The sequence below is a fragment of the Halichoeres trimaculatus genome, unplaced genomic scaffold (assembly GCF_033239565.1).
Source record: "Halichoeres trimaculatus isolate MK-OKI-2021-1 unplaced genomic scaffold, fHalTri1.1 fHalTri1_scaffold_4, whole genome shotgun sequence".
NCBI lineage: Eukaryota > Metazoa > Chordata > Actinopteri > Labriformes > Labridae > Halichoeres > Halichoeres trimaculatus.
This window is the reverse complement of record NW_027437182.1, coordinates 33781194-33795715: the sequence shown is the minus strand read 5'-3', so window position 1 is coordinate 33795715 and position 14522 is coordinate 33781194. Positions and strand designations below refer to the sequence as shown.

At 39.7% G+C, this 14522-nt stretch overlaps 1 protein-coding gene across 2 annotated transcripts; it reads left to right on the top strand.

The window, feature by feature from the left end:
* Positions 1–409: 409 nt before the first annotated feature.
* Positions 410–6173, top strand: med8 (mediator complex subunit 8). 2 transcript variants are annotated; one of them, XM_074668363.1, is made up of 7 exons: positions 410–500; positions 828–949; positions 2980–3124; positions 3212–3352; positions 3468–3555; positions 5296–5535; positions 6021–6173. In XM_074668363.1, exons 1-7 carry the CDS (start codon positions 495–497, stop codon positions 6089–6091), a joined length of 813 nt encoding a protein of 270 aa, XP_074524464.1. In that variant the 5' UTR covers positions 410–494; the 3' UTR covers positions 6092–6173. The 2 variants fall into 2 exon arrangements, with proteins under 2 accessions (XP_074524464.1, XP_074524463.1); XM_074668362.1 differs by having other exon boundaries at positions 5296–5556; positions 6021–6151.
* Positions 6174–14522: the final 8349 nt, after the last annotated feature.

The following is a 14522-nucleotide window of genomic DNA, read 5'->3' as shown; positions in this document are numbered from 1 at the left end:
TTGAATGAAGGGGGACACTACATTAAAACCCCTTTTTTGAGTGTATGTTAAGCTGATAATAATGTTAAGGATTTTGCAGGGTAAACCAGCATGGTTAGCTCAGCTTGCAATCCAAATCGTCATTCCTATATGAATTTTCTTATTTCACATTTATATCAATATGTATGTAAAAATTTTAATGATTCAAAGTTTGATTGCTGTGTTGAGGACCCTCACAATCCAAAATAACAGTTAGGTAGCACACAAATGCCTTATGCATTATTAGCAGCATAGAAGCACAAATACATAATTGAACAAACCTTTTTGGATGCACTTTCTGGGCATATTTAAGTAAAGTACAAAAAAGAATGAATAAAGTTCAAATAAAAAATTCTCGTTTGACTGAAAAGTTGTGTTCATTTGGCGGAAATTAATACTTTTATTTTGAAAACGTAAACCGGAAGTGTTTCGGTCAGCGTATGAGAAGATAGAATTTGTTGTTGGTAGCATCAACAATGCAGGTACTGTTGTCTTTCTTTTTTTGGTGTGGTAACAACACCATGATATTTTGTTGTAACTTTTGTATTTTTTTAGTACATTCTCAACACTTGCTCAAATATTTTTAGGTTTATTAGTTTGGAAGGGGAGAAGTAGCTGTGTGGACATGGGTAAAGGTTAGCATAACAGCTAGCTGGGTTAGTTTGCCTCAAATATAATGATGAAGTAAGCCATGATTTAAAGTTTCACAAACAGGATTTCAACAACTCGTTCTCTTTGCAGGTTGTGGAGTATTTTTGTGTTTTCTTAACGTGTGCTGCGTTTATTACAACTGTATTTCCCTCCAACAGCAACGAGAGGAGAAGCAGCTGGAGGCGTCTGTGGAGTCTCTCGCCTCTCGAGTAGCTCACGTCAAAAGCGCTCTGCACAGCTTCATCTATAAACTGGAGAATGAGTACGAGAGATTAACATGGTAAGAAAACGATTTTACTGAGAAGTTGCTGTCCATGCTATTAAATATAAACGAAAAACCTTCTCAAACACGAGTCTCCTGCAGCCTGATGTCAACAATCTTTAACTAACACAGGAAGAGGCGTTCATTAAGTTTCAGCTCTTTCTGTTCTCCCTGGTATAATTACCAAATTAAAACATCTTTTAACATGCCAGCTCTGACCTGTGAAACAGACAATAGGTTAGGATCCCAAGATCCAAGAGAGTAAGTTCCTGAACTTCTCCGTCAAATCGAATCAAATCAAACTTTATTATCATTACTCCGTGCACACAACTGTGGTGCAGGCACAACTAGAGAGCATTAGTCTGTGGCTCAATAAAAGTGAGACACTGGCAAGAACAATAACTAAAAACACACGCTGCAAGCACGCAACCCCTCACCCCACACATACATGTACCAGAGACGTTTAGCAGGAGCACTGTCAAAACTTTGTATAAAAAAATCCACAGCGGCAGACTGTAATTAAAGTGCCTGTTAAACCTCATTTTGGTTTCATTTTTGAGAAGGTGTTTTGTTTTCAACTGGTGGAGATCAAACAGTTTCCAGTGAGGCTACAGCCACCATGTGGCAGTCATACCTCATTACATCCCAGGCCCTGGTAGAAAGTATTTGTAAAACATTTATTTTTATAGCTCTAGAAAAAAAAAAGAGATATGCAAATTTTTCTGAAATCATATCTCTGTGTAATATAGCCTTTTTATTTTATTGTCTGCTGAATTGCAACACAAGCACACATTATTTTACTAAATGGGGGTTTAATAAGATTATCTCCTGAAGTGAATCTTATTTAACAAGCAAAAGTATAACAATCATTTCTATCATCATTTCATACATCCAGCTGGATGGAAAAAAAAGACAGTGCTCGTAGTTCTGCAAAAGTAATTTTTCACTTGAAAGCTGTGATCAAAAATCAGGGTTATTAACCAAAAACTCATTTCTGAACTCTAAGTTAAAGTATTGCTTTGTTTAAAAACTTATGAACTTGATTTGTCTTTAAACACTGCATCCTTTTGGTTATTTTGACCATTTGTTATTTTCTGTAATTAAATGCTCTGGATAACAACGTATTTCCTTGAAGTTTGGGAGAAACTTCTTTCAAAGATTTTAAATGAAGGCAAAAATGTTAATTTTACTCAAACACAAACCTTCATAAAGTAAAATCGGAAAAACAGATTACTTATTACTGACAAGTAATCTGTAGTTTTCAGTGCTCCCTTGATTTTTCCTAGGGCTGTATATTACAGGATGAAAGTTGCCACAAAACTGTATAATCTACTTTGTAGCTATTCATTTGGTGGTGCTCTTCCTGTTTTTGATCCAAAAAAAAAACAGTCTAAATGTACTTTTTTTGTTCGCCTTCATCTTGGACTCTCCACCCTTTGATCCTCTCCATGATCCCCGTCGTCTTATCTCATGATTGCACCGCTCTTACTCTCTGAACTACCAATTACATCTTCTCCTCATATCCATGCTGAGCTCTCATCCAAAGAGCGCAGCGCTCTCACCCACAGTAATTTACGAGCATGATTTTGATTGACAAGCTCCGCCAGACCCCGCCTCCCCCCGCTTACTTATCATCTCTTCTTCATGTGCTCATTTGGTTAGTCAGCCACTATAAGTTTGTAATGTCCTAAAATTGAAATTCTTTATTTGGGGACTCTAAGCAGGTATGTGATTAAAATGTGATTAATTTGATTAATAAATTACAAATTCTATGATGAATTAGATTATTTTTTTTAATCGGCTGACTGCATTTTTTTAAGATTTGGAGAGTATGATACCACATTATTTGTGTGATTGAACACACTAAAACCTCACACTCTGACCTCATACTGTATGTTAACAAACAATATCTGATCACTAAATTAGATTCATAACAGTGAGAAATTGATGCAGTTAAATCTTGTCACTGCTGTTTAACTAGATGTTACGAAGAGTTTTTATGAGCTGTATTTTCCTCACATGCTCTGATCTGTGTTTGTCTCATTCAGGCCCTCTGTTTTGGACAACTTTGCTCTTCTGTCCGGTCAGCTGAACACCATCAATAAACTCCTGAAGAATGAGAAGACGCCATCTTTTCGCAACCAGGTTATAATACCTCTGCTCCTGTCTCCGGACCGGGATGAGGACTTGGCAGTGAGTATTAAAGCCGCTGAGTGATGTGTCTGTTTCTGAGAGAGTTTAAAATCAATCACACTGCCTCCTCTGCTTGTCCCCTCACAGAAACTCACAGAGCAGCGTGTGCCAGTGTTCAGCCATGAGATTGTTCCAGACTATTTGAGAACGAAGCCTGACCCAGAGGTGGAGGAGCAGGAGAAGCTGCTGAGTGCTGAAGCGGCAAGGATTGGCCCAGACGTAGCACAGGTTGGTGACACACAGACCGAGTGGATCAGTGCTGAGTCAGCAATGATTTCACTGTTCAGAATGCTGAAATGAGTCCTCTTATGTTGCTAACTTTGTGGCTGTGTCTTATCAACAGAAACAGATCCAGACATTAAATAAGTTGTGCTCTAATCTGCTGGAGAAGCTCAACAATCCTCGTGATGACAGAGATGGAGACGGGACAGGTATGTTTCCCTCATACTGCTCAGATAATCTACCTATTTAAATTGGCTCTCTAAAATACCCAACAAATGTCACATCCTTGCTCTGTACAGTGGTTTGTAGCTCTGTGTGGAGCCTTAAACTGACAAACACTGTTGTTACTAACACAAAATGTAACTTATGAAGCTCCAGACTACAGTTCAATTCATCAACAAATTTAAAATCAATAATTAAGAAGCTACATATCAGCCTGGTACCTGCATACACCTACACCTACACTAAAGAAAAGTTTTAAAAGTTGCACAAACCCCAGTTACTAACTGTATGGAAACGTCTGCTGCAGTCTCTGCTCCACAACATCTGCTAAAAGTTTGGTGTTCATCTTCTGTGTCCTACTCAGGGTCAAACATAGCTCAAACACCAGTGTTGTAACTCTCAGCCTGCCAGCCAAGCCACACTTGGCCTGCAGGTTACTTCCTGAAAGAGGCAGGGCAAGATCGAGCTCATTTGCATAATTGATTCCAGAGGATGAAACAGCTCACTGAGAAATGCAGCAGGCCTCAATTAATGATCCAACTGTTTATTCCTGGAAAAAACGCTACATACACAATATGGGCACATCAAACATCTACGTCAAAGATGCTATGAGGAGTATCTGTTTTAATTGGACTGCCTCGCCACCTTGTGGCCCGGAGTCTCCACACAGTGTCATAAATTACTTCTAGCAAGGGTGTGTCGAAACAAATTTTCTTTGTTCAAAGACACCTTTTTACTGGCTACAACACAACAAGGTAAGGTATTTATCAGTACAGTTATGTAATGCTATGGTTTGAAATATGACATCAATCAAACGTAGCAGCCAACTATATGTAGAGCTGCTTCAACGTTTCTGCAGGCTACCATGGCAACAGGTAAACACTGTAAGTTTTTGTGTAGTTAAGTAACCGTTTATATTCAGCGCAGCTGGTAGCCCGATGCTCTGAGATATGTCTGTAATGTGTAATGTTAGTGAATCCTGGTTATGTCCTGCCAGTCATCTACCAATCAAAGCTAATGTAACCTCACTCTTCATGTTACTGATCGACTCTTAAGTTTGAACAGACCACTGCAGAATAACTGCTGACTGTGGGTTGGAATGAACATTAGCACAAACAGTTTAACCTGTGTTAGCCTTTAGCTCATGCTCTATCTCTCTCCTGTTTATCTTTCTTCTGCTCTTCTGTCCTTCTTCTGTCTGACAGCTAGGCTCCCAATCACAGAAATCACAGCTCTCTCTGTGTTTTATCTCTTCACTCGACTAAACTTCGTCAGCTGGCATGGTGTTGTCATAGAGACTTCGATGTGCCCTAAATCAATCCTGTCCTGGTTCATTCATTCATTCATTTTCTGAATCGCTTATCCTGTTCAGGGTGGCGGGTGGCTGGAGCCTATCCCCGCTGTCATTGGGCAATAGGTGGGGTACACCCTGGACTGGTCGCCAGTCAATCACAGGGCTGACACACAGCCAGACAGGCAACCTTTCACACACACACACACTCACACCTACGGACTATTTAGAGTGGTCAGTTAACCTAATTATGCATTTTTTTGGACTGTGGGAGGAAGCCAGAGTACCCAGAGAGAACACACGCATGCACAGGAACAACATGCAAACTCCACACAGAAAGGCCCACGGGCCAAGCTGGGAATCAAACAGGTGACTTTCCTGGTGACCTCCCCGTCCTGGTTGATCCATGATTTTAACCATGTCGACTGTTTTTCAGGAGCTCGTCAGACCAAACCGTCCTTCAACCCCGCAGACACCAACGCTCTGGTCGGAGCTGTTGCTTTTGGAAAAGGACTCTCCAAATGTCGGCCTCCAGGTCCGGTAGCTGCTGGTCATCCGGGGCAGGGGCCCATGATGAGTGGAGGCCCCACCCTGCAGCAGGTTACTATTGGTGGGGGTTCAGGCCAGCAGGCAGGTATGGGAGGACCTGTGGCGCCTCAGCAGCAAGGGCAGCCAGGTAGGAGACCTGGAGAGCTGGGTTAGTATTACACACACACACACACACACACACACACAGACTCACACACGCACACACACACAGAGTGAGTGGTGGTTGTGCATCAAACACACCCCACGAGTTCACTTGTTGAAAACAGAGAAATGTTTGTCCAGATGAAGCTGCTGTTTGTCTCTTTCTGCTCCTCATCTCCTGACTTGTGTCATGGGGATTTTTGTTGTAAGAGCTCTCTGTTTCAGGATCAGGGTGGTTTAATGATACTGAATAGACTAACATGTTGGAAATGCAGGTTGAATATACATGATTGACTGTTGGGAAATTTTAAATCTTTCCTGTAGGGATGCTTTAATCCAACTTTTAAAGTCCTGATATCGTTTTACATTTCTTGTTATTAATTCCAACGTGACTTAACAGCTCTGTAAAACTTGAAACAACAATTTTATTATGCTTATTAATGTTATTTTTCCTTTTACCTTCTTTCTCAGGAAAAATGCCGAGCAGCATCAAGACAAACATCAAATCTGCCTCCAGTTCAATGCATCCTTACCCACGATGAGACTTTTCTTATTTAACTCAGTAACTTTTGCATTTCAGACCCTCAGACTTTTCACCTTTGTGTTCTTTCATTAAAATAAAAGTTTTTGGTAGAATTAAGCAGCCTGTGCTGTCCTTATTTGTCTCATGGTGTGCTTAGTTTCACACGAAGAAGGTCTGACTTGAAGTATTTGTAACCATGAAGTATTTTCATTTATATTTTGAGTCAATGTTTGAGCCACCAGGTGGCAGTATGTCACCATTTATCAGCTGTATTGAGACTATTGTTTACTCCTTTTTTTCAATAAAAGACAAAATTGAGTCACATTTTGGAGGATAGGTTATATTACTTTAAAGAATGTAATATGTTCACATGATGAATAATATTATATCTCATTTAAGAAACGTGATTATTCTGTAAATGTTCAAACATTTTTTAATCCTAAAGAAAACTGTGTTTAAGTATTTTGAAAAAAAATCTTGTAGTGTTTCCCACTTTAAAATATCTGTGTGTGTTGACAGATCTAAGGTAATCAGAAATGTTGCCTTGTTGCATGAGTGTTCACAGCCTCTTGACATGAACGGGACCGTACCCATCAAATGACCATCTAACATTTCAGACGTGCACCATGATCTGATGTCTGCTCTCAGTTTCTGCCGGTTTCTCCCTCTCCTGCCTCTCTTTGCCCATTTTGCTGCAGACCCAAAGGTGAGAGTAATGAGGGTGGACGTCGCTCTGTGTGGCCTGATAATGTCAAAGTGTTTAAGGGGGCAAATGAGGAAGTATCGGTGCTGACGTGTGAGGGGGGCCTCTCTCCACGCCGGCTCTCTCTGTCCACTCCAATCCCTGTCCTGCTGCACAGCACAGTGACCGCGCTGCTGTCACAGCAAGCAGGCCCATGGCTGACCTACATACACCCTCTGTCCCCAAACAGGCAGACGTCTCGCTGTGTCAGCCACCACGGTCAGACGCTCTGCTGAGACAGCTCAAAGCTGCACAAGGTCAAGCCTGCATCCACAGATGAGGTCCAAATTATAAACAAAGACATAACAGAAAACATCCTGCGAAGCTCAGGAAGCTGAGAGGCTGGATCAACTTTTCGAAATAACTTCTCCACAAAGTTAAAGGATTCATGCAGCGTGTTTGTCTGCTGACCATTTTTAAGTTCACTCAACTTAGATTTTTAGGTTGAGATTTCAGTTTTACCAGCTTTAATTTCCACTGGTGTCTTTTAATACAAGTTCAATTAAATACACTTTAGACATGTCTGAGTTAATCTGTCCATCAGAGATATTAATTTCTTTACTTGCTCCACTTTAACGCTCCATAGCCATGTCACATCTGTATTTCATGATAAATAAATAAACCTGTTTCATATCATTATTTTTAAGTTCTCAAATATTTGGCGAAAAAGTGAAACACAGATTATTTTTAAGTAACAAGTGCTCAGACAATAATTTATTTCCAGTTTTGTTTTTCCAATAAAGTGACAGCCCTCTGAGGATGTTACCCTAATTTTATTGCTTTATTTATCTCTTCTATTAGACGGGTCAACGGAAAACTAATTTGATTGTTTCAAATTAAAGATATCCACACGGGATGGACGATACTAAATGATTCTCACTGAGAATTTTGTTGCAGTGTTCGTGTAGAGATAGTTAGCTTAAATATTGCTTCAAATGTAACCCTGAGGACTTGATGGTTCAGGCTCTAACTTGCATGCTTTACTTGTCACCTTGAATAAAAAAACACCCTTTGTCCAGGACCCAGTTTGTACAAAAAAAACAAAAAAAAAAAAAAACAAAAAAAAAACATGTGACTTAAAAACAGTTTGCCTTTATTCCACATCTTCTGACCTAAAAGGAAAAAATAAAACAAAACTGCCCTGAAATATCTGATAGATGTCTAAATATTAAATATAACTTTTAAATTATATAAGTCTTCTTAAAAGTGTAAAAAGTAAGACATACAGAGGGGCTGGTTCAGCTCTGTTCGTAAAAAAAAAAAAAAAAAAAATCAAGCTAAATATGCTGCTTTGGATGCTTTCAGACTTTTCAGCCTCCAAGACCTCAAAATATCTGTACTGGAGACCAGCGACCACCTGTCATTGGAATATAGCAATCCAGAAACAGACAGAAAAGAACAAAAATGATGCTTTATTTAGCTGTTTGGTATAAAATCATAGCACCTATCTGTATATTTTGCTGCATTTCCAAAAATGAATCTACCTCCTCTCATACATTATTTTAACTAAGAAATGTCCAAAACAGATCAAACATTTTCTGTTTGCATGGTTTTATATAAATTATGGCCCATTTGTTTATATGATTACAGTACTGGATGAAATAAGCAGTTTTTATTAGCTCTGATTTTTTGAAGTATTTTGTGACCCACTATCAGGGTTTTATGACTGACATCTATACACATCCTATATCAAGTCTTTTTTCGCAGTGCCTTTCATCTTTAATAATCTCAGCCCTTCAATCCGAGCAGGCCGGGGTTTAATTTGTTCTCCCTGAAGAGGCCGATAGAGTTATGTCACCTACTGTCACTGCCACAACTCTGCTGTCAAAGCCACATCTGAGCATCATGATAGCTGTGTGTCTTCAGAGTTATGAAACAAGAATATTAATTCACTGCAGAGTCCTTCACATGTCAACTGTTACATCTGCTCAATACAAGCAAGCACTGCCCAACAGACAGTTACTACAGTTTATGAAGTCATCCATCCATCCATCCATCCATCCATCCATCCATCCATCCATCCATCCATCCATCCATCCACTATCCATCCATCCATCCATCCATCCATCCATCCATCCATCCACTATCCATCCATCCATCCATCCATCCATCCACTATCCATCCATCCATCCATCCATCCATCCATCCATCCATCCATCCATCCATCCATCCATCCATCCACCCATCCACTATCCATCCACTATCCATCCATCCATCCATCCATCCATCCATCCATCCATCCATCCATCCATCCATCCACTATCCATCCACTATCCATCCACTATCCATCCACTATCCATCCATCCATCCATCCATCCATCCATCCATCCATCCATCCATCCATCCACCCATCCATCCATCCTTTCATCCATCCATCCATCCATCCTTTCATCCATCTATCCATCCATCCACTATCCATCCATCCATCCATCCATCCATCCATCCATCCATCCATCCATCCATCCATCCATCCATCCATCCATCCATCCACTATCCATCCATCATCAATCCATCCATCCAACCATCCATATCTTTATCACTTTTCTCATCTGGGTTTGCAGGGCTGTCCCAAGGCTGGTTTACCTTGAACAGATTTCCAAACAATCAGGCTAACATGCAGAGCCAGGAGATCTAGAGGGACCAGTCAAGCTGATGAGCACGTTTTCAGACTCCACACACTGGGAATCAAACCAGTCACCATCTTGCCATAAAGCAACAGCTACAACCATTGCACCGAACTTTCTTCTGTTTTGACAACTATTTGCTCCATGTTAAGAGTCTGACCAGGTGACATTTCTGACTGTAACAAAAGTTCTTTTTCTATCAAAATGTGTAATTTCGGAGGAGGAAAGATTGAATAAAGAAACAGGCTAAACTCAACCTAAACAACCAGCTTGAGGTGATACAACCGCTTCCCATTTACAGAATACGAGAAAAAAAAAAAAAAACTTCCCCACTCCATAAGCTCACCAGCAAGCACTACAACATAAATTAAATGCAGTTTGAAAATTATTCATTGCTACTTTTAATTTTATAAACTATATTAGAACAATGATCCGTTATGTTGTATAAATTTCAGTCTGGTGATAACTTTGGTAAGCGTTTGGGGTCCGCCACAGCTCTCAGACACAAGGAACTTTCTCAGGGTGCAACAAGAAGGACAGGAAGGAGTTAGAGAGAAAGAGAGAGGGAGGGAGTGGGAATGTATGTGAGAACTACAGAGGAGGAGAGGGATGAGATGCTGGTAGAGGTGTGGTCCTGCTCCTGAAACTTTTCTACATAGCATCACTAACAGAATTTATCAACCACCTGAATAACGCTTATGCTCTGTATTATTGTGAGGAAAAATAACACCACATAAAAGAAAAAAAAAAACAACATCAAGAACTGCCAAGCTCTGTACCAGTAACCTAAGACTACCTGTTTATATTTTTGTCTGTTTTTTATCCGAGGCAGCAAACTCCAGTCTAAAAATATGTGGCGATGTGGAAATGCACAAATCTGCTGTTCTTCCACTTGAGGCTGGCTCTGAACGAACCAAAAATCACATACACACAAAAGAAATACAATAATAACAAAAACCAGTGAATAAATAAAAACATTTTCACAGCAGATATAACATGTTACTAAATGTTTACTGCCTGGTACAAAAAAAATGACTTAAGGCTGAAAGGCTAACTTCTCTAACAGCGCACATTGTACAGAGGTGAACTTTTTTCTAACTCAACAGTTATTATGAGAGTTTGTCCAATCAGAGGCACAGCTCCGCTGATTGACAGGCAGGCGACCTGTAGCTGTTAGCGAGGAGGCTCAAAGCCCGCCCCATTTCTAATAAGGCTTTCACCAATTACTTGCTTCAAACTCTGATTCAGAGTCAGACAGGTTAAGTCACATAATAGTCACATCATATAACAACGTAAAACTCACTCAAGTATTGTTTTTAGTTATATTCTATGAGCTAATTTAAGAGACTTGTTAGTGTCAAATTTATTAAGTTGTTTTTGGTCCTTTATAAAATTGTGAAGCTCAGTGAATGAGGAATTCACAACAAAGCAAACAAAGTTAAAGCACAGGTTTTTCAAGACTCTTCAGATGTCCCAGCTCTTACTCATTCTCTTTAATTATAGCAATGAAAGCAGTGACACCACATGTAGCCTTGCTAAATGCTAACCTAGCTTCCCTCGTCATAGTGGAGGTTTCAGCCTTATCTGTTGGAATTCTCATTATTTTACAAGACCAAGTTACTTTGAAATCACATATTTAACAAAAAAGATAATCTTTTTTAAATCTTAAACATTATTAATTCAGGTGTTCAAATGTTAACAGAGCTTTGTTTTAGCCAGGTAGATTGTTAGCACGGTGCAGTTTATTCCAATCTTAGCCTCTGGAGAGGATTAAAATCTCCTCAAACAGTCATAAAAGGTTTAAAAGGTTAGAGCTTTTGTATATTTTACACAGATTTTTAAAGAGTTTTTTTTTTAATTCTTAAACCTTTAATACTGTTCTCTGATGTGTGCTGTGTTTTCTGTCTTTAAAAAGACACCTGAAGTCACACCATGAGGGGTCAGCAGTGTTTCATGGTTAGGAGGAGGAAGGCCCATACCGCACACTCAACTGATCAAAACGCACGTCTTATTATTCCACAGCGCTAACAATTAATTTGATTATTTGTTTTGAACTTTTAAATCATTGATGTGTTCTTTTCAGAGAGGGAAAGTGAAGGAGAGGAAGAGTACAGTCCCACTCAGACTTTGAGCCACGCTGTACGTTCTGGGTAATGGGGAAAACTCAATATGACAGCTGCCTCCTAAATTACAATGTACACGGTATAGTAGTGAACACAGAGCAGGGGGAACTGGGCAGTTTTTGTTAACTGACACAAATCCATCTTGACAACATAATCAGCATCGCTATCTTATGAAAAGACAGGATTTCCCTCCAAAGCGACACACTGCAGTGACCAAATGTGTCAAACAACTTCAAGTCCAGAAATGCAGGAAAACATTTAAGAATATGAAAACACGGACACAAACTCAAAACAAATTAGATCACGGCTGCATGGGAACTGACATGACTGATGTTGTTTTTGTTGCTGGACGTGAGTGAGATAATTATTGCAACAGCAGTGTATCTGAACGTCCTCGATCATCAACGCAAAATATTGTTTTGTCTCATTTTTGATTCGTGTTTTGGAGAGATAACTTTCTTTAATAAGAGCATCTCCTGGCACCGTTTTAAAAGATGTTTTTCCCCATAATTGAAGAACATGATAAGGTCCATATCTTACTCATTATGGAAGCTTTAGGCAAATATAAAGAAAGAGTTTACAGCCTCAAAACTCCCACACCCCAAAAAAACCTCAAATATTCTGCAGATTCTAATTCAAATGTTCCACGCTTGAGATAACTTGAAAGGCTCCAGTGACGTACGCCGATCTGTGAAATCTTTTCCAAACGTCTTCTTTATGAAAGTTGGGATCAGAGGAATTCATTAGAGATCTGTGGGTGGCATAGGCAATACGAGACTGAGGCTTTCCAGCGGCAAGTCTTTGCCAAACTGAACCGTTTCCAAATCTTAAATCTGCAACACTGACTGGAACACACCCACAGCCGCTAATTACCCGACCCTATTCCTGCAGAACTGTTACTTTGTGATTCATATGAGCTCCATCAGTGGAGGAGGACTTGTTTGCTCTTATTAATGCAGAGGGTTTTCCTTGAGACAAAGCCTCTCCATTAAGTCGAGCCCCGGGTCCTCAGACCTTACACCGTCTGCTTCAGTAGCCCTCCCCTCAGGCACATGTGTGGCCCCTTGGTGTGTGTCTGTTGGTGTGTATCATGCTGGCAGGAGCTGACATAACTGATACACAGAGTGCTGAGCATGAGGCCAGCCCTTTTATGAGCCTTGTTATTGTCATTGATATAATGTGAGCCCTGAGCCTCTAAGTGTGTGTCACATATATTGTGCTCTGGTTGAGGATGATTGATGTGAAACTCCAGCAATGAGGAGACTTTAATGCACAAAACAACTCATCTCTGTTCCTCTCCTCAAATCCCAGAGTGAAAGTCTATTTGAAGACATCAGTAACACATTTTGTTAAACCAAAGTCCAGATTAAACTCTGAATCAATTGCATCAAGTCTGCTCCACTTGATTTTAAATGTTGGGATACAATACATTACAACATGACATGATGTGGTATAAGACTTAACTTGATGTGTTAGAATATGAAACCATGAAGTCAAAATAATATAAGGTACAACAGGAAATAATTTAATGCAGTGTATGTCTTTAATGTTATAATGTTTATAAATAATATAATGTTATAATAATAATGTTTTATTTTTACTGCTCTTAAAGAAATAATCTCTCAGATTTAAATGATCATAGTGTTTCTATCCAGCATGCATTCAGCTGTGTAATAAAATGCATCAAAATAATGACAGGACACACTGCAAGAAATCAGAATACAATCCAGACTGGTGTGATATGATGGAATAGAATAGAATAGAATAGAATAGAATAGAATAGAATAGAATGTACCTTATTAATCCCTGAAGGAAAATTCAAAGATAGGACATGTAAAAATAAGACATGACACAACACACCACCACATGACACAATATGATACCAGGCAACACCAAACGACACAATACGATATAATACGACATGACTCGGCACAACATGATATGGATCCCATTAAGCGTCACATCCAGGTCGTGCTGTGGGGGAAACAAACCACAAGCTACAATGCTAAAGAGCAACCTTAATTCCTTATCCACCATATATAAACCAATCAATCTGAATTTAAAGTGGGATTCCAAATCCATACACTTGTGTGTCTGTAGTCAACACTTGAAGGGGCAGTGGGGAGTTTGAAAGTGATCTTGAAAAAGTTTCCCTTAGATATAGGCGCAATCGTAATGAACACTTTAAAATGAGGTAATCAGGTTATTTTGAAATGTTGCTTCTCAACTTCCCAATTGGGTTGAGCAAGATCGGATTGATTTACGGCACGTCTAAGTCTCCATGACAACACAACGCTGGCTGACAAAGTTTAAAGTCAAAGGAGAGATCTGTGTTTTTCTCTGCTGAATATTCTGGACACTGAAGCCTAACCGTCCGACAGAAAAAGTACGGAAGAGCAGAAGAAAGATAAACAGGAGAGTGATACAGCCCAAGCTAAAGGCTAAAAGGGCTAAACTGTTTGTGCTAATGTTGATTCCAACCCACAGTCAGCAGTTATTCTGCAGTGGTCTGTTCAAACTCGAGAGTCTGTCAATAAAATGAAGAGTGAGCTTACGTTAGCTCTGATCGGTAGATGACTGGCAGGACATAACCAGGATTCACTAACGTTACACATTACAGACATGTCTTAGAGCACAGGACTGCCAATGCTTTGCTATATGGATGGCAACTAAACTACTGCACAAACTGACATTTTACTTGTTGTCATGTTAACCTACAGATACTTCGGAGCACCGGGCTGCCGATAGCACTACATATAGCCGGCTGCTATGTTTGCTTGATGTCACATTTCAGACCATAGTGCTACGTGACTGTACTGATAAATACCTTACCTTGTCACGTTGTATACAGTAAAAATTGTCTTGAACAAAGAAAATTTGTTTCGATTCTATCGTGTTGGCTTGTTGTCACGTTACCCCTTGGATACCTTGTAGCACCAGGTTGCTAGTAGCACTACATTT

Bases quoted from the DNA above. Each gene is read 5' to 3' on its own strand.
- med8 (XM_074668362.1), top strand. The intron at 950-2,979 runs GTAAGAAAACGA...TGTCTCATTCAG, and splicing joins GAGTACGAGAGATTAACATG to GCCCTCTGTTTTGGACAACT. The intron at 3,353-3,467 runs GTTGGTGACACA...TCTTATCAACAG, and splicing joins TTGGCCCAGACGTAGCACAG to AAACAGATCCAGACATTAAA.